This window comes from Bos grunniens, chromosome 4, assembly GCF_055505025.1.
Source record: "Bos grunniens cultivar Pamir isolate PY7600 chromosome 4, Bosgru_T2T1.0, whole genome shotgun sequence".
NCBI lineage: Eukaryota > Metazoa > Chordata > Mammalia > Artiodactyla > Bovidae > Bos > Bos grunniens.
The window spans coordinates 89,899,750-89,927,013 of NC_141168.1; the positions used below are offsets into that span (position 1 = coordinate 89,899,750).

At 38.9% G+C, this 27,264-nt stretch overlaps 1 protein-coding gene across 2 annotated transcripts in view; it reads right to left on the reverse strand.

Moving 5' to 3' along the window:
• The window catches only part of DNAH11 (dynein axonemal heavy chain 11), a 369,573-nt gene that overhangs the window by 277,726 nt on the left and 64,583 nt on the right, over window positions 1–27,264 (reverse strand). For both annotated transcript variants that reach the window (XM_086397406.1, XM_086397407.1), the window contains exons 19-28: window positions 23,944–24,060; window positions 23,747–23,833; window positions 17,344–17,502; window positions 16,371–16,454; window positions 14,822–14,980; window positions 12,031–12,153; window positions 11,202–11,324; window positions 8,621–8,845; window positions 5,586–5,677; window positions 3,833–3,959 (exon numbers count right to left, since the gene is read on the reverse strand). In XM_086397406.1, coding sequence (XP_086253532.1) covers window positions 3,833–3,959; window positions 5,586–5,677; window positions 8,621–8,845; window positions 11,202–11,324; window positions 12,031–12,153; window positions 14,822–14,980; window positions 16,371–16,454; window positions 17,344–17,502; window positions 23,747–23,833; window positions 23,944–24,060 — 1,296 coding nt within the window. The remainder of the gene's footprint in view (window positions 1–3,832; window positions 3,960–5,585; window positions 5,678–8,620; window positions 8,846–11,201; window positions 11,325–12,030; window positions 12,154–14,821; window positions 14,981–16,370; window positions 16,455–17,343; window positions 17,503–23,746; window positions 23,834–23,943; window positions 24,061–27,264) is intronic.

A 27,264-nucleotide genomic window follows, 5' to 3' on the forward strand; every position in this document is an offset into this window, starting at 1 on the left:
CATGTCTAACGCACGAAGCACTTTTTGATTATTTGAAAGGACACAGAACGGGTGACAAGTGTATGTTGAGTCATCTGCTCCTCTAGCACTTACCTAGGACTTCAGTTAAGGACAGAGAGGCACTGGGCACGCACATGTTCTGAAGAGAGCAGACAGGTATTAGGACAACTGGTCCCTTGACAAGACGCATCTCAACAACTTACCATCATCCGCCTCCACACACCCCTTCTGGGAAAGCACGGCAGGGAGGTGGGGCGAGAGAGACGACCATCCTCACACCCGTGAGTATCAGCCCAGAGGGGATGCTCTGACTTTTCCTCACTCCTCGTGGGGCTTCAAGGTGGAGGACTGTTTCCCCAACCTCTGCCCTTTAATTTGTCCAGTGAGTGGGGTTGGAGAACCACTCACAGAATCCATGGGTGCCTGCAGCAGGTCAATCTGTGACATGTCCCTACTTTGCACATCTGTTTAGGTGGAAAGGAGGAACGAGATGTAACAAATGACTGACTACACTGCCAAGGCCAAGACCTACAAGCACTGAGACGGACTTGGCTCTGCGTGTATACCCATGGCAAGTTCCCTGTCCTGAGGACTTGCTCCTGTTCCACAAGACACCCAGGTGTGGGTACTGGCCATGAAGGGGCAAGGTCAACAGCCACTGCTGACCAGAGAAGCAGGAATATGCATTGAGAAAGGGCGATGACTGACAGATGACACCCTTTCCCCGCTCCTGCCCAAAATAAATCAGCAGGGAGGAGAAATAAAAGATCTCACCTCCAGGTTCTTCATGCAAAAAACTGGTCCTGACACAGAGGTGAGCTTGGAATTTTAAACTAGATCTTGCCGAGTTGCTTTCAGTTTCTTTGATTATTAACAAGAAAAAGGGATAGGAGCATTACAGTGCCTATCTAAGGTGTTATAAAGGGATCTGCTACTCACTGTAAAGAGATTCAGCAGGGCACATTTGAGATTAATAATTGTAGAAAAATAAAAATGTCTCATGTCTATATTCTGGGTAAGTAATACTGTTCAATAAAACAAACACATATGTGTTTATTATGCTTAAAGAATATAAAAGAAAAAACATACTCTTACTTACAGATTTATGCACCTAAATTACAGAGTTAAAATTCAGAATTCTAAGTATTTCAAGTTTTCAAGTGTTTAGGAGAAGGCAATGGCACCCACTCCAGTACTCTTGCCTGGAAAATCCCATGGATGGAGGAGCCTGCAGTCCATGGGGTCACTAAGAGTCGGACACGACTGAGCAACTTTACTTTCACTTTTCACTTTCATGCATTGGAGAAGGAAATGGCAACCCACTCCACTGTTCTTGCCTGGAGAATCCCAGGGACGGGGAGCCTGGTGGGCTGCCATCTATGGGGTCGCACAGAGTCGGACATGACTGAAGCGACTTAGCAGCAGCAGCAGCAGGAACATATACCTGGAATAGGATATGACACCCTTTATCTCATATCATCACCCTAGGACATCAGAGGTACAGGGTAGAAAGCCCCAAAATAAATCCACCTATGGTCACCTAACCTATGACAAAGGTGGCAAGAACATACAATGGAAAAAACAGTCTCTCCAGTAAGTGGTGCTGGGAAACCTGGACAGCTACGCCTAAGAGAATGAAATTACAACACTACCTAATACCATACACAAATATAAACCCAATACGGGTTAAAGATCTAAGTGTAAGACAAGACACTATAAAACTCTTAGAGGAAAACATAGTAAGAACATTCTTTGACATAAATCACAGATTTTCTTGGTTCTCCTCCTAGAGAAATGAAATGAACAAAAAATGAAACTATTTATTTAAACCTAGTTAAACTTAAAAGCTTCTGAAAAAAGGAAACCATAAACAAGCCAAAAAGACAACTCTCAAGAATAGGAGAAAATATTTGAAAACAAAGCAAACAAAGGATTTTTTTTTCCAATATATACAAATAGCTCATGCAGCTCAATAACAAAACAAACAACCCAATCAAAAAATGGGCAGAAGATCTAAATAAACACTTCTGCAAGGACATACAGATGGCGAAGAGGCACACGAAAAGATGCTCGACATCATAATCATTGAGAGAACTGCAAATCAAAACTACAACAAGGTATCACCTCACCTGGTCAGAATGGCCATCATCAAAAAGTTTACAAACAAACGCTAGAGAGGGTGTAGAAAAAAGGCAACCCTCCTACACTGTTGGTGGGGATGTAAACAGGTACAACAACTACGAAAAACATTAGTCCATTACAAACTAAAATAGAACTAAAATACAACCCTGCAATCCCACTCCTGGGCATGTACACTGAGACAATCATAATTCAAAAAGATACATGGACCCCGCCAATGTACACTGAAACACTGTTGACAGTAGCCAAGACATGGAAGCAACCTAAATGTCCATCAACAGATGAATGGATAAAGAAGATGTGATACATACATACAATGGTATACTACTCAGTCAGAAAAAGAAAGAGAACTGAGTCATTTGTAGATATGTGGATGGGCCTAGAGACTGTCAGACAGAGTGAAGAAAGAGAAAGACACATATTGTATATTAATGTATATAAGTGGAATCTTTAAAAATGGTACATTGAACCTACTGCAGGGCAGGAACAGAGATGCAGATGAAGAGCACAGCCATGCGGACACAGGTGGGGAAGGGGAGGGTGCGACCTCAGGAGATTAAGCTTGACATATATGCACCACCACACGTGAAATGCTAGAGGGAACCTGCTGCAGAGCACAGGGAGCCCAGCTCAATGCTCTGTGATGACCGAGATGAGTGGATTGGGGGGTGGGGCGGGAGGAAGGTCCAAGACAGAGGGGATATATGTATACTTATAGCCGACTCACTCTGTTGTACAGCACAAACTAAAACACCGTAAAGCAATTATATTCCAACTAAAAAAAGACAAATGAATGAGAGAGAAATAATGAAGATAAATGCTGTGTCCACAGGACATCAGAATTCAGGAAACTGTAGAGTGAGGTGACACATATTCCAAAGAAAATGGCATAAAAATTTCTAGAGAAAGAACATGGAGACAAACCTATAAAAGTAAAGCACAATCTGTGACATACAGTCAAGCCCAGGAATAACTACCTGTGTCAGTTATAACAACTCTAAGATCCTGAACAACTGAACAGATATAATGAAAAGCAATATCCTCTAAATGTTTAGGGGAAGGAGAGCTTGGGGATTTGCACAAAGTTTGTCTCTGATCTGTGCTCTCAGATTACAAAAGATAACTGCCTCTTTTATTTGCTTTACATACTGTCATGGGTGCTACCTTATTTTTGAATGGATAGGAGAAAATTAGAGGGTGGAGGATGAGCCTGAAATTATATAAATACACTTCTGAACAGCACTGAAGCCTAGCCTAGCTTAGTAATTATAAGGGTTACCCCAGAGGCAAGGTTTTTGAAAGAAGGTACGTGCCATGATCTCGTTCCCAGTGACCCAGTCTTTCCCAAGAAAACTGCGGACCAGGCAATGGAGCCCCAGTACTGTCCCGCAGTTCTGGGGATTTGGAACTGGTGTTTCTTCCATTAACTTCTTGCAGGGCTCCAAGCTTTGTACATTTGTTCTCCTTTCTAGACATTTGTACAGTGTCCCTTCACTGAGGATAAGGTAGTCTTCCTTCCTAGTTCCTTTAGCACTGCCACCAACATCTCTCTGTTGCTACATTAAGAATTTTTATTGCATATTTTCCGGCTCTTGGAACATGTGACATGGTAGGTAGCATTTAGACAATGATAGAGAAACTGACATTCCTTAGCTACCAAAGGACAATATAAGGCTTTCAAAATCAATATTACCTGTTTAGGTTGAGTTCCCTTTGAGAGAATGTCAAGTAAGTCTGTGGAAGAGATGAAATAGAAGCGTGGGAAAGCCAAACGCTTGGTTTCCAGGTACTGAGCAAGAGCTTTTTCACAAAGAGAAAGCCTGTATGAATGAAACATCACTGTAAGCATATTTTGCCCATTCAGTAATTAAAATGTCAACAAAACCCAGAGTGTCTCAATCTGTCCATTCATCTCAATAAGCTCACTGTTTAACATGGTACCTATCTCCTTCTCTTATAACATCATCATCTCGTTTGTGACTAATGTACAAGTTGTGCCAAGTAGGAGGAGATACATACACACACACACACACAAAGTTGAGACTAAATACAGATTAAATTTAAGTTGGTGTTACTTGTTGTCACTTATTTTTTTTATAGTTCCACTATAATATACAATTATTTTTTAACTAGACAAATCAAGATTTTTAGTTGGAGTTTCAATATCAAACTCTTAAAAATTAATAGAATGAATATATAGTAAAGGAGAAGGATATAGTAGAACTGAAAAGCACCATGAACCAATTCAACATAATTAAGATTTATACAATTTCACACAACAGTAGGATAAAAATTTGTTTCAAGTTTCTATAGGCTATAATCTAGGAGACATTGAAACATATCAAAGGACATAAATCAAAGTGCAAAAGTTTCATGGTCTAAAGGTACTGAAATCATACAGACTGTTCTCTTGTCAATGTGGAATTAGGTTAGAAATCAATATCAAAAGATATTTGAAAACAACCCACATGTTTTCAAGCGCAATATATTGTCACTTATCTTAATGACATGTCTCAACAGCAGGAGAGAAGACTGGGTTTGGGATCACTCACCCTGAGCACAAAGTGCTTAGTTAACATGTAACTGGTTTAAGGTTTTCTTTTTCCTAAGGAATGTCTACAAAAAATGTAAGTGGCTTCAATTCTCTCTGGTTTTCAGGGAAGTCATAACACCCTGAACCATTTCCACTTTATTGTTCTTAGCAGAGCAGAGAAGACCCAGAGGCAGAGCCACCAAGCCCTGAAAAATCCCTAAGAAATAATTAACTTCTGTGGAAATCCACACTTCTAAAATGATGGTCAACTTTATCTTGAAAAAACTTCCAGATTATGAAATAATTGTATGCAATATATTTTTATCTAGAGGCTCCTCTACCATGCAATAAAAAGTGATCACTATTCTACACAAAGCTCTTTTTTAGTAGCTGATCTGCCCGTTTTAAATCAAAAGTCAGAAGTTTCTTGTGACCACTAGCTGTTGTATAATTTCATATGAATAAAATGCCCTTTAGGACAAGGATTTCAAAAGTACTAACATGCTGTCAAAGGATAATTTCTAGTATAATTTAACTATATACAAAACAAAAGACTTATATGAGTACAGTCCCAGTTTCTAGAATCCAGTAGATACTTAATAAATATTTATAGGACACTTTGATAAAAGAATCGATCAATCACGATTCTTTTTTTCATGTTGATTCTCTACTTAATATATTCTATTTTACTATTATGATATCCCTCTTGGAAAAGAAATATATTTGGATGTAGTTGCATTAAATCACTATACATACACACCACCTAATATGTAAAAGGCAACTAGACAACTATAAGCAAAAATTTAAATTAGTAGAGGTTGTATCTACAGTAACATGATATTAAATACTATTAGATCTTCAAAAGAAATGTCAAAAGTATAACAAATTAATCACTTTGTAGTTGTATTCTTACCTGTACTGTAAATCTTTAAGTTTTTCATAGAGATGCAGCTCACATGTTGCCTCTAAAACATTTTTTATTTTAGCTGTTCTGAACATTAATTCCTGTGTGAAAGTACAACATGCAACCATTGATATTAGAAATTACTTTTCTAGATTTTTCATCCCTTTGGGGAATTAAAAAGTGAAGAACAAAGTATGAGAAAGCAATGTTAATGAGACTAACACCATGTCTGTTCTGCGATTAAACTTTTAGATGAACATCAAAAACAAAGTGTAATCACATAGCTTTTATCAATATAAATTTGATAAGCATTACCACCACTCTGGGTCCATGAAGAATTTCTCTCTTCTAAACCAAACAAACAAAAAAACCGAGAGACAGAGAACCAGAATCTTAAAGAATATATTCATATTTAAAAATGAGATGAATACTATACAATCTATTTATTCTTTCCTGCTTAAAAGTTAAACAAAATAGAATCCCTAGGGTATTCTGCTTTAGCTAGCAAGGAGAAAATAATTCATCCCCATTTCTATATAAAAAGGTAAAGCCATTATTCTCTGCTTCAGTTCAGTTCAGTTCAGTCGCTCAGTCGTGTCTGACTCTTTGTGACCCCATGAATCGCAGCACACCAGGCCTCCCTGTCCATCACCAACTCCCGGAGTTCACTCAGACTCACGTCCACAGAGTCAGTGATGCCATCCAGCCATCTCATCCTCTGTCGTCCCCTTCTCCTCCTGCCCCCAATCCCTCCCAGCATCAGTCTTTTCCAATGAGTCAACTCTTCGCATGAGGTGGCCAAAATACTGGAGTTTCAGCTTCACATCATTCCTTCCCAAGAAATCCCAGGGCTGATCTCCTTCAGAATGAACTGGTTGGATCTCCTTGCAGTCCAAGGGACTCTTCAAGAGTCTTCTCCAACACTTCAAAAGCATCAATTCTTCGGCGCTGAGCCTTCTTCACAGTCCAACTCTCACATCCACACATGACCACAGGAAAAACCATAGCCTTGATTAGACGGACCTTTGTTGGCAAAGTAATGTCTCTGCTTTTGAATATCTAGGTTGGAAATAACTTTCCTTCCAAGGAATAAGTGTCTTTTAATTTCATGGCTGCAGTCACCATCTGCAGTGATCTTGGAGCCCAAAAAAATAAAGTCTGACACTGTTTCCACTGTTTCCCCATCTATTTCCCATGAAGTGATGGGACCAGATGCCATGATCTTCGTTTTCTGAATGTTGAGCTTTAAGCCAACTTTTTCACTCTCCTCTTTCGCTTTCATCAAGAGGCGTTTTAGTTCCTCTTCACTTTCTGCCATAAGGGTGGTGTTATCTGCATATCTAAGGTTATTGATATTTCTCCCAGCAATCTTGATTCCAGCTTGTGTTTCTTCCAGCCCAGCATTTCTCATGATGTACTCTGCATAGAAGCTAAATAAGCAGGATGACAATATACAGCCTTGACATACTCCTTTTCCTATTTGGAACCAGTCTGTTGTTCCATGTCCAGTTCTAACTGTTGCTTCCTGACCTGCATACACATTTCTCAAGAGGCAGGTCAGGTGGTCTGGTATTCCCATCTCTTTCAGAATTTTCCACAGTTTATTGTGATCCACACAGTCAAAGGCTTTGGCATAGTCAATAAAGCAGAAATAGATGTTTTTCTGGAACTCTCTTGCTTTGTCCATGATCCAGCGGATGTTGGCAATTTGATCTCTGGTTCCTCTGCCTTTTCTAAAGCCAGCTTGAACATCTGGAAGTTCATGGTTCACATATTGCTGAAGCCTGGCTTGGAGAATTTTGAGCATTACTTTACTAGCATGTGAGATGAGTGCAATTGTGCAGTAGTTTGAGCATTCTTTGGCATTGCCTTTCTTTGGGATTGGAATGAAAACTGACCTTTTCCAGTCCTATGGCCACTGCTGAGTTTTCCAAATTTGTTGGCATACTGAGTGCAACACTTTCACAGCATCATCTTTTAGGATTTGAAGGAGCTCAACTGGAATGCCATCACCTCCACTAGCTTTGTTCGTAGTGATTCTTTCTAAGGCCCACTTGACTTCACATTCCAGGATATCTGGCTCTAGGTCAGTGATCACACCATCGTGATTATCTGGGACGTGAAGATCTTTCTTGTACAGTTCTTCTGTGTATTCTCTGCTTAAAGTCTCTCAAATCATTTATTATTATATTACCCCACCGTCTATTCTCTGGGGGTTCCCTGGTAGCTCAGACAATAAAGAAGCTGCCTGCAATGAAGGAGACCCGGGTTTGACCCCTATTTCAGAAGCTCCCCTGGAGAAGGAAAATACACTCCAGTATTCTTGCCTGGAGAATCCCATGGACAGTGGAGCCTGGCCAGCTACAGTCCATGGGGTCACGAAGAGTCAGACACGACTGAGTGACTAACACTTGCGTGTATTCTCTGTGGCTCTTATGAAACAAACCAATAACTGATAGTGTAACTCTGTTACTGGCTTCCCCTCCCTAGTCTCCTACGTCAGGAAGGTGAACCTGTCTCCTAGGCCTTACTGCAGGGTAGGCAGTTCATGGTCTGTGGGAAACATCAGGTCTGCTGCCTGGTTTTGTATAGCACAAAGTTAAGACAACATCCATTCATGCTTACATCTTTAGTTCAAAAAAATCAAAGGAATCTAATACTTTGTAACATACAAAAATACTATGGAATTCAAGTTTTGGTGTCTATAAAAGTTTTACTGGTGCCAGCCACATGCATGTGTCTATGTTGTGTCTGTGTTTTCTTTCGCATGACAGAGGTGGCCCTGAGTAGTTGTGACTGAGATCATATACAACCACAAAGCCTAAAATATTTATTCTGACCCGCCACACAGAAAAGTTTCCTAACTTTTGTCTCCTGAAATGCAAATATTGATTACATATATAGATTTCATAAGTTCAACAACCCAAATTATGTTTCTTTTTATAAAGGCTTTCACGTTATTTAGAAAAAGATGTCTCTTTACAAGGCTTTTATATTATTTGGAAAAAGTTGTTAGGATAGAAAATAGCCTGTCTTGCACGAACCTTAAATTCAGCATCTACTCTGTCGAATCTCTGAGCATCTTTTACAAGTTGGATTCGAATATCTTCTGAACAAACAAAGATGCTTTCTAGGTGAGACCAAGTGCACTGGACTTCGATCCAAGTAAAGATGACCGAGTCTGCTGTGTTTAATTTGTTTTGCCAGCTTATGACTTGCTCAATGAAATATTCCACATACTTGCTTTGAAGCAGAGTCTGTAACTGAACCTAAATGAAGGCAAAGAATGTGCAATAACATCTAAATTAGTAATCTATGAGCACCATGAGGGAGGGACTATATCGCTTCTTTTTATTGCTGGATCCCTAAGACCAAGCAAGCAAAATGTGGAACAAGCATTCAGTAAGCACTTGCTAAATTAGTGAAGTAATGGCATATTCACACTAATATGGTTTTGTTTTTAAAAGGAAGAAGATAAACGTAAGCAACTACATGTAATACGTCTTCTACAAGACGAACACGTATCTCTTTGTAGGCAGGAAAATATATTGGGCACCACGGTGCAGTTTTAGGAATTAAACTTCATTCTTTCATCCTCCTTCACTCTCCCCATGGTCTCTGCCTACTAATCATTCCAAAGTTATGGGTTTTTTTTTTCTTCAATATTAAAAATATAAAACAAACTTCCCTCTAGCTTGCTAAGCCTTCAGGCTCTGTTTTCCTCCCCTTTGAATTTACTACCAAACTTTGCAGCTGTCCTAACATTAAGCCTTGCTTTAATACCATGCAGATCCTCAAACACTCCCCCTATTCTTTGACACTGAAATCTCAGGAAGTCACTGAGTCGAACAACCTCTTCTCATTCTCCTTCACCTCTTAAGTATTTAATACATTTGACTCTTTCTATACCCCCCCACCCCTGGCTTTGTTGAGACTCAGATGCTCTGTAAGTTTAAAGCATACAATGTGATGATTTGATACATGTGTGTATATATTATGAAGTGGTTACCACAATAATGTTAATACCTCTATCCATGGCTCAGTAGTAAAAGAATCCACCTGCCAAGGCAGGAGTTGCGGGGGTCCCTAGTTTGAGCCCTAGGTCAGGAAGATGCCCTGGAGAAGGGAATGGCAACCCACTCCAGTATTCTTGCCTGAGAAATCCCATGGACAGAGGAGCCTGTCAGGCTACAATCCATGGTGTCACAGAGTCGGACATGACTAAGCATGCTCGCGTCCCCCCATATAATTACCTTTTGTGTGTGAGCATGCATGTGTGTTAACATTAGCACATTAATGTTAAGATCTACTATCTTAATAACTTTCGATATAATATAGTCAACCACAGTGTATAATAGATGTCCAGAACTTATTAGGGGTCTGTACCCTTCAACCAACATCTCCCTCTTCCCCAAAGCCCCAGCACCTGGTAATCACCATTCTACTGTTTGCTTCTATGAGTTTGGCTTTTTTATATTCCACATATAAGACAGAACATACAGTATTTGTTGTTTCTGAGTTATCTCACTTCACATAATGCCCTCAACATCCATCCTGTGGTCACAAACAGCAGGATTTCTCTTTAACAGTTGAACAGTCCCTTTTACACACACACACACACACACACACACACACATATATATACACACATATATATATACATACATACACACACACACACACTTTTTTATCCATTCATCCATCAATTGACATTTAGGTTGTTTCCATAATATTGACTTTTTTTGGTGGAAAATATTATCCCATGATTGTTATGATATTGCAGTATCCTTTTTCCACTATGTCTCCGATCATTCTCACTCTCTGCCTCCTTTATGTCTCCTTCTCTCACTGACCAAATGCAGCCCTTCCCTACTGTTCTTGGCTAGTGTATCCTCTTTTCCTCTCATTATCTAGCTCATCAATTCTCATGATACCAACAATGACCTCCCAACATACAGTTCTAGACTGAACCTCTGCACTGAGGTCTGGGTCTGACTTTCCACCTTCACATCAATGTCCCTCACTTTAAATACATCAGAAATAACAGAGCATCATCTCTCAGACCAGGTTCTTTCCTAAGTGCCTTATGTCTAATAATAGTAACACCACTGTTATTATTTCACCTTTCTTATCTCTCATGTCCAAAGAGATGCCAACTCATCCTCTTAAAACTCAAGACCACATAGGCTGCATTCTGGTCTGTCTCTCCAACCTTATTTTTCATTATTCTTATCAAGAAAATCTTTATTCTAAGGAAACCAAATTCTTTAAATTACCTCTGAATGTCAGGTACTTTTTGGCATTCCAAGAGGCCGTTAAAAGGGGACACTGTCCTCTTTGCATATATCACTCTTCTCTGATCATCATTCTTGAATACCAGCCCATCCTTCAAGGTTTAGCACAAGTACCACCACCTTGCAAGACTTTTTGGAATCCTTCTCTGTCTCCTGACTCAAGGACAAGTTCCTTGAGAACAAGTGTTCATACCTTTTGAACCCAAATGGTACTATGCCTAGTATCTGGTACAAGCAGATGTCTAATGAATGAAGAAGGAATACTGGAACTTTGGAAAAGCCTAAAATCATAATTTAAAAGAAAGGTCTATAAGAAAAACATCCATCTTACTTGGTTGTGCTCTAGAGTTTCAAACAATAGTTCATCAAACTTCAGTAATGGAATGCCTGTCCGATAGTGAACTTCGTAAGAGAACTCCATGGTTGCCCAGGTCCGGCTGATTTCAGTAATAACCTAGACATCAACAGCATTTAGTTATGTGCACGAAAGTTTGATTTAGAACCAATACCTTGACTATCATATGAAATTTTTAAAACTGTTTTTACAATTTTTAAAAAACTAACAGAGGGATATCTTTGGCTTCAATTTTCTTTCCTTCAAATAATTCATAGTGTTGAGGTTTCAAGAATGAATTTAATCACATAAAAGAACAGCATCACACCAATATCACATTTTTATTGGATTTGAATTTTATATCCTTTATTGAAGTGGAATGCCAGAGCAGGAAGGGGCTTAAAAAGTTATCTTCAAGTTCTGATAAGTATTATGTACAAATTAGCCAGCACAGGATAGGCAGTGCTCTAAGCGCCAGAATGTGAATCCCAGTTCCCTTGATGAAACTGGGTAAGCTAATCACTTCTCGACATTTCAGTTTCCACACCTGTAGAACAGGCATAATCCTCAGAGAATTAAATGAATTAGTATAAAGCATGGAGAGGTTTACTTGCTACCAAGTAAATGACACATAAGCGATTTTTGCTATAATTGTCATCATCAACTGGGTCAACTCTTGTTTTACACATTTACTATGGCTGAGAAGGAATCTTTTTCCTGCTGGGAGACGTGTCCCCACACAGGGCCTATGGCCTTCTCCCCAGTCTGCTCGCATGCCAGTCACAGAATTAGCCCAGGGTAAAAAGAAACAGCCCAAGGACACGACCTTCTCAGTCCCCAGCTCTCTCACTGCTTTGTCCACGATGCTTCGGACAGCCTCTTCCACTTGGTGTAACCGCAAGGCTAACAGATCTGCCAAAGTTGTGGCTTCGTTTATGGAAAATTTGACCTGATTAGGAAGAAAAAAAAAGGTAGGACTGATTCCATATATATTAACGGTTCCTTTTACCTAATGGCCAGAGGACTGAATCAGAGCTAAATATACTCAAGTCAGCAGCTGAGTACATGTCAAGTTCTGAAACGTGTGAACCACCAAAGACACTGCCTTTTGGCTCACAGTTACGGAGGCTTCATCCACCGGAAGCGAGGGCTGCGGTTTAGGCCAAGTTCACACTATACTACTTCCTTTTGTTTCATAACCTTCCCTTGTCAGCTCATTTGTTATCTCCTTTGCCCACAAAACCCAAATTTAAAAAGAATCACATTATTCATTTATTATAATTTAGTTGAAATCCCAGGAATCCTGTAGTAGATCATTTGTCTTCTAAGTATTCTATTCACTGAACATAATTCCCAGTTGCTTTCATGATTTAACCTAGTTTTATCATTGATTTAATCTTAGTTCCTTGGCAAAAAATAATTATTCTTACTCATACTGTCATTATTCATATTTACCACGTGAAAAAAGTCATTCCCGTTTCCTCATCATCTCGTGAGTTCCCCACCCCAGTATTCGCTAAGAAGCTCTCAGCTCTTCCTAAGTGCCCAAAGTCCTTCACAATTGTGAACTGTGCCCATGTCCTTCACAAATGAAGAGCTGACCCCACTACATGGTTTCCACTCCTGCTTCTCCTATTAACATCCAGTCCCTCCCTCTTGGAAGCTGAAGTCTTCTCTGGCTCTCCCCAGTCTGTAACACTGCTGATCTCCATCTGCCTCTCTGCACAAGATGACTAAACAGCCCTGTGTGTCCAGGACCGGGTGCTTCCTTGGCTAAAACCTAAAATGTCCTGAGCAAACCAGATGAGTTAGTTACTTCTGTATCATGTTTGACCTCACTCCAGAGCTGACGGGGGTCTGGTCTGTCTTACAGGAGGAACGAGCAGGGATGTGTCACAGGGCCCCCTGATTAGTTGCATGGTTTGTACAGTGAATATGGACAACTGGAAGTGAATAGGTGACAACCGGAAGTTGGATCTAGTCGCTGCTCTGATGCCCCAGAGCAGCCTAGAGGAAGATGCCTTTTTCTAAATTGTCTGCCAAGAAGACATCTTTTTCCAGCTTGCAGAAAGGCATAGTACAGGTAAGAGCCTGTGGTGAGGAGAAAGCTCACTAGAGGAAATGTGAGGAGGGGGTGGGGAGTAGGGACATGCAGTCTACATACCATGTTGGGAGACTCAATAAAGATTTTCTCAAAGAACATAGTCATCAACTATGAAGTCTAAATATGCAATGTCTAAAAGACTCTCTGGAAAGTACTATAATAATAACAGCTTCAGGGACCATTTACTGAGGATTTGCTGCATGCTAGGTCTATACGTAATCTCATCTCCTGTGTGTTCACCAAGTCTGCACAGGAGCACTATAGCATTACTTGTATTTCATGGAAGGGGCAACTGAGGTACAGAGAGCAAGTAACTGGCCCAGGATCCCAGAGAGGTGCTAGGGTTGGACCAATAAAGCCTAGGTCGACCCCACTTCACCAGGCTGAGCTTCTCCTCAATTTCCCCACTCTGCAAACTCTGTCTTCAAATCATGAGAGCCTTTTTCCACAACGTGTGCCTAGCAGAAAACAAGCACATCAGGCTGCCTGTAATATATTTTAAATTCATGAAGGTCACCTTCCCCAGAAAATAAAATGTAAGGTTGGTATATTTGCTCTTAAAAAGATTTAGAAGGGAAAGAAAACATAATCTCAAGCGGCATGGACACATGAGAAATAATTCTATATTTTGCAATAAAATCAAGACCATCAAAAGACCATCAAAACAAAACACGACACTATTATTAAATGAATTGTGGGAGGGGATGACTATTTCCAAATTCTCTCTCCTCCTAAATTCACTTCTGTGGTCTTTCACCCTGTCCACTAAATATAATATTTTCTGCAGCCATGTCCTGCTCTATAAAATGCCTTCACATTATCTTACTTGATTCTTACAAGATACACATGATGTATAAGAGTAGACAGCATCCATCTCATTTTATTAATAAAAAGTAAAACTCAATACAGAAAGGTTAAGTGTATTGTGTGAGGTCATATAGCCAATAAGAGATAAAAGTGGGGGGGGGGTGTCTTAATTACTTCTGTCTGCTTTTAACGAAACACCATAGACTAGGGGGATTAAACAACAAACATTTATTTCTCACAGTTCTAGAGGCTACAGGTCCAAGATCAGGGTGCCAGCTTCATTGGGTTCTTGGTGAAGGCTTCCTTCTTAGTTAACAGACATCTGTCTTTTATTTTCACATGGTAGAGAGTAGAAAGTTCTGGGGCCTTTGTCCCCTTACAAAAGTACTGACCTCATTCACTAGAGTTCTACCCTCATGACCTAATCATCTCCCAAGTACTCCATCTCCAAATGCTGTCACACTGGGGATTCAGGCTTCAGCACATGAGCTGGGCAGGTGTGGAGGAATGACACAGTTAGTCTATAGCAGCAGAGGCTGAAACCAGGAACTCTGCACGTCCAGTCCTTTGTCACATCTCAAGGAGACTGACCTCTTACATCTCATCAGAGACCTTCTCCCAAATCCCACTTCATCCCAGATGAATGATATGAACCAAGGAATAACATGTCACAAAAATATTCAGTTAATAAACCCAGGACACTGACCCCAATGGCCGTCATCAGCTGGTGCCAATGCCTGTCCCTGAGGGCAGGGCTCTGTAACTCAGCAACGGCTCTCAGAGAGGTCATCGTGTCCTTCACTGTGCCTTCCAGGCCTGAGTAGGCATCCCACACGCGAACCTCCTTCTCCAGAGACCAGATTTCCTAAAGGAAAGTGAAAAAACAACCCAGCTCTTGCATATAGTAATATACCTTATAATCTGCCTCCTATAAAAAATTATGTGTACTTTTTCCTGGATTAGGAAGAGAGTAAACATGTTTAAGCTCATAGATTAAGGACTAAAACCAGATAAAAAAGAAAAATATCCACTCACTCATGTACTAGTGCACTATGTACAAGACACCTAGATTCACTGGCTTCTTATTCACAGGCTCCAATTGGATGTCCCATGTGGAAACCCACAGGTCATTAAATGCAGTGAAATAATAGAGTCTACAGGGCATGTGAATGAAGAAAGTTTCCTCTAGAAACATAAACATGCAGGAAACTGAGATCGTTACTGGATTGCTAAGACCTTCCTCCAAAGACCTGACTTGTTTCAATAACTTTAAGACATTCAAATAGGGTCCTTGACTTGACTGTCTTCTTGGCTCATGGAACAGTATCAACAATTTTGAATGAGAAAACCCAAAATAAAGTAACAATTTCAGTACAAAAGGACAGTGCTACTTAGAGGAAAAAAAGCAAAAGAGTTTCAGCTGGGAGTGGGGTTTAAACTATAAGTCTGCAGTGAGACCGTGCAATGGTAAAGGACACAGGCAGGAAAGTGAGCAATGAGAAGCACAGTGACCCCATGCTATCCAAAAGAATGATGGGACATTTTAGTTAGGGTTCTTGGACCAGGAGAAAATGGGAGAAAAAGATGGGAAGAGCTGGTTGGAGTGCAACACAGGAATGACTTTGGGCAAGGACATTCTGGGGCAAGAAGACAGCAAAAGACCCAGACTCTCACTGCTATGCATTTGGCTTTATTCAAAGAGGCTTTACTTTCTTTAGCGGGCATAGGACAGCAGGGATTAGATACCAAAACACAATATTCAAAGAAGCTGAGTTCTGTTGTATTGAGCCCCGCTGTGATATCAAAGTAGGTAGTAAGAGTAAAGATCATAATATTTCATGTATTTCCACAGGTTACCCCAATGAGCTGCCCCAAAGCCCACAATCAAAAGGTACCTTTGAAGATACAATACACTTACAGTTGCTAAGTAAAGAATTCAACAGTTTCATACGCCTAACCCCTCAGCCCTGCTCTTCACCTCTTTTTTACTCTAAACAGCTACAGAGAGTGCCTGAGTATAGCCGCTGCTCATCAATTCATTAGCCCTAATATGCTTTTATCCACTCATTCACAGAAAGGCAGGCCTGATTACAAGTGCAACTGGCTAGAGTGGGGAAAAAATTCCTGTCTCAAATCATCCTGTTTGAAGTAAATAAGGACATGCGGCCCAACACAGCAGATTCTAGGTTAGGGAAGATGGAAGGAGGTGGTGCAGAGGAAGATAAATCGTCATCACAGACAGTTATGGAACTTGCCTTGGCAAACCTTCTGAGTTCTACTTCCATCTGCTCCACATTAATCTGTCTCCACTGGGTTTTAGTCCAATTATCAATGCTTCTCTGAAAACGCACAAGCAGATAAAAGTGTCAACAACATTTGGTGAAAGCAAGTCTCCACAGCAAAATATATAAACTGCAGCTCCATCATCCAGGGGAAAGTCAATTACTTAAGTATTAACTGCATCTGTCAAAGCTTCCCTAACACCAAAACAAAAAAGTTATCAGAACATGCCAAACTTAAGGCTAAAACATTGTGATACATTAATTTCTAGAAGCAATGGCAAATTCCATACACATACCATCATTATCATTTAATCCTGAGTAGTCTGAATGAATTGATAAATAATGTTACCATTAAATATCATATTTTTATAATTCTACATATAAGATAAGCTTTTGGAAGAAAACCTTCATCCATTATAGCCAAAACTCTCGTGAGTTTCTTATAAATGTATTTCTATATGGCTTTCAACTAACTTCAAAGAAAATCCTGTATAACACATATTGCAATATGCCTGGTTCCCTAGAACTTATTTTTATACTTAAGTCTGTAACTTAACTAGCAATATACAAATTATTTTTAGCCAGGCCTGTTTATATATGCACACATATATAAGTACAAGCATGGGTGTATATGTGAGTTTGTATGCAGAGATGACCATATGAGTGCAACATATATTCATTATTTATATTCTATAGAACCCTCTAGAAGGACTTGAGACTCATACCAAGTTTCATTGAGAACTGAAAACAAAAACCACTAATAATTCAGAGAAGAATCTTCAACTAACAAGTTATAGGAACTCCAATTCTGGGACAAAGTTTAACAATCACATATTTTAAGATATTATAAAATTATGCAGACACTAAAAATTGTATATTTATACAAAAGAAATACTAAAAGAAAAAAAAAAAAAAACACGTATGTTTTCAACAAGCAGTGTCTTACTCTAACATAAATAATGACATCCCAGAGCCCCTTGAGCAATTTTATCTCTTTGCGACACTGCTTCATTTGTTTGTACTCTGGAAGAGCCACTTCAAAAAGATGAGTAGATTCCTGCATTTGCAGCATCTCTTCTTCTAATGCCTCAAGCTCTTGATTTGCCTGAGGAGAAAGCAGAAACACAAACACACTTAATATCCAACAAGCTGCCAGAGAAGAGAAGCCACAGTGTTCTGGTTCTATTAACATTCACAACTTCGATTTTTAAAAGAAAGAGAAATCTGAAGTATAATTATTGGTAAGAAGGCTTTAGATGAGCAAACTCACAGCTACTCAAAAAGCTAGAGTAGACTATCAGTAAATACAATAATGATATCAATACCTTCCCCATACACTATTTCAGCAAAATGTGCTCTGGTATCAAATTGCTATGAATACAAATTTTCCTCTTTATTTTCCTCATACAGCTGGGGACTTTTCTGGGGAGCAAAAGAGGTGGTGCTAGAAGCTTCCACTGAAGAATAAATCACTTAAAAATAAAAAACAACCTTCAAATTTAAAGAATGTCCTAGAGATTATCAATACACAAAATATTCCCAGGTGGCATTAGTGGTAAGGAACCTGCCTGCCAAATGCAGGAGATATAAGAGACACAGGTTCCATCCCTGGGTCGGGAAGATCCCCTGGAGGAGGGCATGACGACCCACTCCAGTATTCTTGCCTGGAGAACTCCACGGATAGAGGAGCCTGGCGGGCTGCATTCCATTGGGTCACAAAGAGTTGGACATGACTGATGAGACGGAGCACACCCATGAAAAATTCCAATGTACAACAGTTTATGTTTTACACAGAATATAAGCTGACTCTTTTCTTTCTTAATAAGCCAATTCTTTTTTTTTGATAAGCCAATTCTCACTTTTAGTTTTTATTAACATACCAGTGTCTTAATATGGTCAAGTGCAAAGAGTACAAAAGAGCATGCATGCAGGAAAAGCTGGAAACCCAAGGCCCTCACTCCCATTCTTCTGGAGGCTGTTTCTCTAGTTCTCAGTTCTCTGCACAGGTTGTGCTTATTGATTTATCAAGTTTGGACATTACAGATTTACTGGGTTTGCAAACAAAGGATTTAACGTTGCTTTTCTACTTTATATTTTCTCTCAACCTTCTCTCAATATCCAACAATTCTATTACTTTAGGTCTTTTGAGTTTCTTTTCTTAACTTTAAATACCCACAGTTAATCATTTATCAGCTTGCAACTCTCTTAATTTCTTGCAACGCAAATTAGAATATTAGCACTCTGGCATGATGTAAGTTGTTTCATTTTTACGTTATACCTTTATAAACATGTTATAAACATTAACTGCAATTCTCTTAGTGTTACAAATGTTAGGAAAAAGTCCATACACATAAAAAGGGGTCTGGCTATGGGTGTACGCACCATCCAGCTTAGGAAATACTTATTACTAATAACTTTTAATGACCTTAATTTTATCCTTCTCTTTCCCACTATAAACAAAATCACTAAATTTTTATTTAACATCACTGATTTTATAATATTTTCACTACATGTGTTTGTACTGCAAATGCTAAACTCTTAGAATTTATGGCTGGAAATTTATATGAACACTATATATTAAGAATTTTGATATATTTTATTTTTGAGGTACTTCTACATATTCATGAAAAGTATGTATTAAGTTCATTTCAACCACTTTATAGAACTACCCAGTGTGAATACACTACAATTAATTTATTCTACTGCTGATAGTCCTTTCTGTATTTCACCATTAACACTAATGCTACTAGGATTTTTATGTGCTCTGGTAAAAATGTCTTTATAAATAGAGTTTTGCTATCCTTTAATGGGTCAAAAGGATAGAGTGTCTATCATAAGTGAATGTTGAATGATACCTAAAGATCTTTTGGCATTTCTTAAGATGATTATATGACTTTTCTTTTAATCTATTAATATGATGAATTATATTAATTTTCTAATGTTAAATTAAACATTTTCCTGGAATGAACCCAACCAATTTATATGGATTATTTGATTAGGTTTGGTTTAGTTTGTTTGTATCTATGTGTACAGAAAAAAGAACAGCTTATAATTTTTCCTTTCTCATATTGTCCTTTCACAAAAATAAGACATGCTTCATAGAGCAATTTTTGAGTGTTCATTCTTCTTCTGGGCTCTGGAAGCATATGAATGAGGTTTATTTCCAGAAAGCTCCTTGAATTAACCTATAATCCCATCGGAGCCTGTTATTCTGTTTTAAACTAATGGTTTATATTTCTATTTTCCTATTGGTTAATTTTTCATAGTTATAGGACTATTCAGGTATGTTATTTCTTGAGACAGTTTTAGTAAGTTATGTTTTTCCAAAAATGTATCCACTTTGCTTAAATTTTATTGATTATATTTGATGATCTTTTGAATTTTTGCTCTTTCTGTACTGCCATTCCCTATTTATTCCTAGAATTGTGGATTTTTCTTTTTTCCCTTTGTTAATTCCACCTGGGATTTGTCAATATAATTAGTCTTTTCTGAGAATCAATTTTGGCTTTGTTTGTCCTCTCTTTTCTTGAAATATACATACTGGAAGTCATTTCAGCAATGATTTGTTGATGGTTGATGCATTCTGCTTTTGTTTACCTTAAATATACTCGTTACTGAAATATAATTTTACACTGGAGAATTGGGAAAAAACCATCTATCGCCCAGCTTCCATTGTTGCTGGTGACAAATATGCTCTTACCTCAGGTATCACTTCTAACAGATAATCTGTCTTTTCTATCTGCATGCTTTAAAGGTTTTCTCTTTGCCATGGGTATTTTGTAGTTCATTGTGATGTGTCCAGATGTTGACTTTGTATTTAACCTTTATCAGTGAATATCATCAATCAGTTGATTCATGCTTTGACCAGTTCTTAAAAAAAAAAAAAAAATCCCAGCTACTCTATCTCCACTGCTTGTCTAATAGTCTGCTTATTCTCTCTTCCAGGAAGTCTGAGTAGAAAAGTTAGACATCATTCTAACTTCTTACTCTGTATCTCTTCTCTCTTCTGTATTTTTTATCTCCTTTCACCTATGTGCTGTCTTCTAAGTGATTCCTTCCAATGTCGTTTGTATTTCACTAATCCTCTTTTCAATTTAACTAGTTCTTTAACCACTACTGAGCTGTGTCTTTTAAAATAATTTTATTTTTCACTCCCATAAGTCCCTGGTCCTTTTTCAAACTCAGCTGATCATTTTTGATAGTCTCAAAACTGAGAACTTGCTTATTTTTTTCAATATTACCTTTTATTTCCATAATAAATGTTGAGTTGTTTTTTATGTGTATGTGGCATCTTCGTTCCCTGACAGGGATCAAAACCAGGCTCCCTGCAGTGGAAGCCCAGTCGTAACCACTGGACCACCAGAGTAGTCCCAATAAACGTTTTCTAATATCTGACATTTTATATGTGTCTGTATCTGTCGTTTGCTCTTTCTGCTGGCCCTTATGCATGATGGTGTGTTTATTTTACCGTAAACTCAAATTTAACTAAATTTAATCTGTTGGGCCCCTGAAGAGATTAGAATAAGATCACTTTATTCTCTTCTATGCAGAGGAGATCTGGATTTGCTTCTATTGTGTGCTAAGAACTATTTGTAACCATCTCAGTTTCCTGACCTGGAAATTCCTTAACTATCAGAGTAGAACAAAACTGAACCACAATTCTTGGGAGAACAGGCCCATGTTTACCAATTCCCAGAGGATCCTTTTCTCTGTTTTTTCACCCTATTCTGAGCAAAGACTGTCATCTCAAAGGCTCCCTGCAGGCTGCAGATTTTCCCAGCCCACCCTCTCATTAAGGGTGAAAGTGAAAGTTGCTCAGCTGTGTCCGACTCTTGGCAACCCCATGGACTATACAGTCCATGGAGTTCTCCAGGCCAGAATATACTGGAGTGGGTAGCCTTTCCCTTCTCTCGGGGATTTTCCCAACCCAGGAATCAAACCCAGGTCTCCCACATTGCAGGTGGATTCTTTACCAGCTGAACCACCAGGGAAGCCCTCTTAAAAGGATCTCCTCCTTTGCCTTGAAAGGGCTAATTACAAAGTTCTAGACTTCTGGTACTTTGATCTGCCCCTACAGCAGCACAGGCTTTTATGTTTCCCTCTGCTTTCCATCCTGGTTTCAGCTACTCTATTTTCCTGCCCTTTAAAGATTTCTCTTGTTTTCTTGGGAACTCAGCAATAGATTTAGAATTATTTATTTGTGGACATGTTTCAGCATCTGTTCTATAAAAGAGGGATTTTCGAAATGGCTAGTCAACCACACTCCCCAGAGTCAACAGCCGTTTTATTTATTTTTAATTATTTCCCTATTAGTTATACTAATTATTCCTAGAAATATAAACCTAACTATTTTAATTCAATTGTTCACTGTATCTTCAGCTATGAAGAAAGAATAGCACATAATATAAATTTCCCAGTAATTGGTTATAAAAGGAGAGATGTACCACACTACTCCCCTTGTTCCTGGTGGGTCAATGGTTTCCATCTTTTGGAGTGAAGTGCCTTGAGTACTGGGACCTACCATGTCAGTCCAGAACAAGCATATACCTGACTTGGGTTAAAGCTAGTTACATAAACATTAGGCACGCTTGTTGAACAAACACATAAAAAAATGACTTCAAGATAAAAGTAACCGAGTCCTACTATATTTAAAACTTTGTATAAATCCTCAACATATTCTATAGGTGCAAAGTTAGATAACTGACTTTTAAATACGTAACTATATGGTGTTATAGTATAGCAGGAAAATGGTAAGACTCAATAAATGATAACTGCAGGAAATGTTTACACACAGCGCACAGTCAAGGAAAAACATCTCCCCATCCAATCTGCTGAGACCACCCGCAATGTAGGTATAATCTTAAAAAAAAACTAACAGTATTAGAATATTCTAACCTACTCCCTTTTCAGTGAATGTATTAACCACTTTCCCTCAGCCAAGTGAAAGAAAAGAACTCATGCTATATAGAATGGTGTTTAATGAATGGTTGAAAGCAGTTAAAACTAAATTCAAACCAAAATTTGGAAAGAGAAGTAAAAAACCATGTCAGCTTCAAGCCTTACAAGAGTCTAAGGAGTATTATTTTGGCCATCTGATGCAAAGAACTGACTCACTGGAAAAGACCCTGATGCTGGGAAATATAGAAGGCAGGAGGAGAAGGGGACAACAGGGAACTAAATGGATGACATCACTGACTCAATGGACATAAGTCTAAGCAAACTCCAGGAGATAGTGAAGGACAGGGAAGCCTGGCGTGCTGCAGTCCATGGGGTCACAGAAAATTTGACATGACTGAGCGACTCAACAACAACAAAAGGACTAAGGACTATCTCCGGCATGAAGTCAAGTCAGGATGGCAGCCTACATGAACCCAGAAAAACTCCCGGTCCTTGAATCTAAGCTTCAAAGTCATCAGTTAGGCTGCTAGGTTAAGAATTCTTAGAGAAACAAAGATATAATTTTTCTAATAAAATTTTAAAATGTTTTTTTAAGCCTCATGAATTATGTACCATTTTGGATTATCTGCCAGTTACATACATTCTTATAGTCAACTATGACAAAGTAGCTCATTATGAACTAGGATTGAATGACTCAATAATATTTGTATCCAGAATTAAGAATAAGTTATGGGCATTCACTTGAAAGGCCCTAAAACACTAGCCACCTCCAGAAAACCACATAACATATATTTGGGGAGTGAGCATGGAGACATATATAGTGTGCAGTTGGGAGTGAGATTAAGGACATGTAATCAAGCCTAAAGAAGAAAAGTATAGAATGAGGCAAAGACATAAATCAGAGGCGGGTGGAAGAGTAAGTAAGAGTAAGGACTTTTCTTACTAAGATTAAGAATTATGAACCAAGTATCACATAGGAAATAGCACACTGGTCAATATTTCTCATCTTTTAAAAAAATAAACAGCTAAAATTTTAACACTGATTCTGTCATTAACTGTGTTATCTCCAACAAGTTACTCAGTTATACATGATTATATCTTTATCTGAAAAAAAGAATAGAAGCTATATCATAGGGATATTGCAAGAACTGAAATAAATAACGTATGTAACATGCTTAACAAAGTTCTTGACATATAAAGTGTTTAAAAAATAATAGTAGTTGTTAGTTTCATTAGTATGAGTACTTTGATGATAACAGCATTCTGGGGAGACATGATTTAAATCACAATATAATTTACTTGGGGAAAATGATTTATAACTGGGTTTTATAGAGCTAATTCTCAACCCATAACTAATTGCAAAACTAAGGTAAAATACAGCAATATCTCAGTGCCCAATTTCTTTTTTAAAACAGCTATTATAACACACAAGATCACTGCAATCACATTACCTTATCGAGTACTGTATATGGATTTTCTGCATTAAAACGAAGGGGTGCATAGAATCTGAATCTCTCTCTGAACTCTGCCTGCTTCTCCTGATGAAGGCAGAAAAAAACAAAGTGAATCTCAAACAAACAGCTTCAACCAGTCTTATAAAACCTTTCTTAAACAAACAACAACAAAACATCTTTGTTAGCTAGCTTACATCAAACAAAACACACGCTTTCCTTATGAGGGAGACTTCTGCGTTTTGGAGAGGTGAGACCTCGTGTCTGACAGCTGCTGCAATCTTTTTGGTAGTTTCCCATCTTTCAGGTAATTCCTGCAAAAACAAAGGTGCAAATGGGAATCACTGCAGCACCTAAAACAGACCAGCTCCACAGGATTAGACTATCCTAATCGTTCTCCGCTCACCCATGGCATCCTTTCATTCTTGCATGAGAGATGGAGTTTACACCCCAAAGATTAAAATGACTAAAAGGCTCAGAATCAGGCTGAATCCCAGGCTGACACACTGCACCTCTGGAGTCACATCTTCCAAGCACAAACCAGGCTGTCCTCTGAAACTGACCTCGGCATAAATCAAAATGTTTTCAAAATAAGACACAAATTACCAAATTATTTTGCTACTGAGGGAACAAGATTAAGTGCTCTGGAAATGACTTGGTTGATCTAACACCTAGAAATGGAGCCACATTTAGCCAGTGAAAAAAAGATGTTTTGGATCTGGTGGGGCAGAGATGAAAATACGAATCAGTCTTGTCCTTCATTTTCCTCTGACTCCCAAAGCTGTGTTTGTACTCGCTCTGGATGGAGAGTTTGAACATTTGGGTTAATTGTAAATGACAAGGATTTTCAAAGTAAGATGAGGCAAAGGGAAGGGAAGGTTAATTCCTAGTTGATGGAGGATAAAGCAGTCATAAATTGTTCAGGTAGCAACTCAACTCTGCTGTCCTGACTACAATGCAAACAGCAACAGCAACTTACTTTCTTTGAAGAGCCCTCCTGTGTAACTGCTGTTGAAAAGCATTCCTTGTGTCCAGACTAAGAAAGCATTGTTTGTCTGGGTCATCTCCCAGGACACTGAAATTATTTTGTCACACAAAACCACCCACGGTGATGGGACTCTACTTGCGTATCTGAAGTACAAAAATCAAAGGTTTTAAAGACTATTCTGTAACCTTTGATACATATTTGATAAACGATTCAGTAACTGTCAATTATGAAAAGTGCACTGTGCTAAGTATAAACTGTATCTGAGTGGTGGAGGAGGGCTACAAAGATAAAACATATGCTTTAGACAGATATTGTTATATCATCTGTCAGTGTGAAGGAGAGGCACACAAACAACTTTTTTCATGACAGAAGGTGTTAACTTCCATCAGGAGGTGTTATGAAATTAAAATGCAACAAATCGTCATGACAGAAATACTCAACCAGACCAGGAGCTAAGAGACGTGGGCTCTAAAGCTACCTGTTTTTCGTCTTGTTTTTCCATCCTTCTCAACAAAACTCTGCATCCTCATCTGTACATGGTCTCACTCTGCAATTCCAACTGACCCCACAGAACCTAAAAGTTTCATGGAGTCCCTTCAGGGCCATGGGAGATAAGACATGAAGAAGTCTCAGCGGTGAGCTCAGGTTTCTTAACCTTCTTCAGCTACACTAGACCTGCTGCTATCTGCTTTGTACTTGCGGATACCAAAGAAGCTTCCGCTTGATAAAAAGTAAACTGTCATTGAAAACCAATAGATTAGATGACCTCCAAAGTCTAGCTGATACTGGTTCACTCAAGGAGGAGACACTGCATCACAGGCTCACAGCAATGAGTGGATTTCAACAGGGAGAGATCCCTCAATATCTTGTAAGATTTCCAGTGCAGAATGGAGTGAGAGTGTGGGCTCTATGGAAAATGGACAGGATTCTGAGGCTGCTGCTGCTGCTGCTGCTAAGTAGCTTCAGTCGTGTCCGACTCTATGTGACCCCATAGACGGCAACCCACCAGGCTCCCCTGTCCCTGGGATTCTCCAGACAACAACACTGGAGTGGGTTGCCATTTCCTTCTCCAATGCATGAAAGTGAAAAGTGAAAGTGAAGTTGCTCGGTCGTGTCCGACTCTATGTGACCCCATAGACGGCAACCCACCAGGCTCCCCTGTCCCCGGGATTCTCCAGACAACAACACTGGAGTGGGTTGCCATTTCCTTCTCCAATGCATGAAAGTGGAAAGTGAAAGTGAAGTTGCTCGGTCGTGTCCGACTCTTTGCAACCCCATGGACTGCAGCCCACCAGGCTCCTCCACCCATGGGATTTTCCAGGCAAGAGTTCTGGAGTGGGGTGCCATTGCCTTCTCCAATTCTGAGGCTAGGGGCAGTCAATGAAGGTTTCTTAACAGGGAAGGGACTTAAAAAAAATCTATAGATTACAGGTGTAATCCAGCTTCAGAGCATACTGTAGATAGAGTATGAGAACACAGCCATGCCCAGGGGTTTTAAGCATCAAACTAAGCACAGGCAAGTTTGGGGAAATGTTATGACCACTAATGATTATGAAGGAGAAAAAGTAACTCTCACAAATGGCTTCAATTAAAACAAATCTGGTACATTGTTATCCCCCACAAGCAACTTGAACTGCCTATAAATCTTATATTTTCCCCTATCAGCATGAATTACCAGCATCGAAACGCACACAGAGCTAAAAGTGTGGTTCACTTTTGAAATCTTGAAAAGCTTAGTATTTTCAACATTGCCAAAACTGTAAGTAGTGAGTCAAACTTATTTTTATAGGAAAAAAAGCAGAATACCACATTTGCTTTTATTCATCTTGGAAACGTAAGAGTCCATTAGAAAGCGTGTAAGCTAAAAAATGCATAAAAGAATTTTAAATCTTTCAGCAGACCACAGCACTAAAATTAAATATATGAACCCACATTTCATAAAAAAACTAACAGTCAGAACTAAGTGACTTGATCAAACATGTCTCCATGACCACTTATACTTTCCTCATTAACTTATTGTTGAACAATGTATATAAGGTGTCATATGTGTCAGGAAAATTTGTCAAAGACTTAAAAATGACAACAGAAATGACTGGGACCTAGCTTTAGCAAAGTGTGAGCCAAACTTTTATAATACAAATTCTGGAGGCCATGACCCAAATCGCCTATCAGTTCCTTCTATTTTGGCTGGTTTCTCTATATGACATATTTTCAGGTTCAAGATCTGACTCAAAGAATATCCCAATCTTCCTAAAAACAAACACGCACAGTGTGTTCTGCCGTAATTATTTAATCTCTCACTCTTGTTATATATTATCTATTCACATTGCCTTTCACTCCAAATCAAACTAGATTTTCTTTTAGAGACAGATTTTACTTAAAATTTAATAATTCATATACAGTAATTCTTTGTAGCCAACAGATCACTTGTAAATACATTGTTGCAGAGTCTTCACAAAACAAAGTGTGGACTATAAAAGGGAGCAGCAGAAGTGAAAAACATTTTGGCAGTTCCTCAAAAAGTTAAACT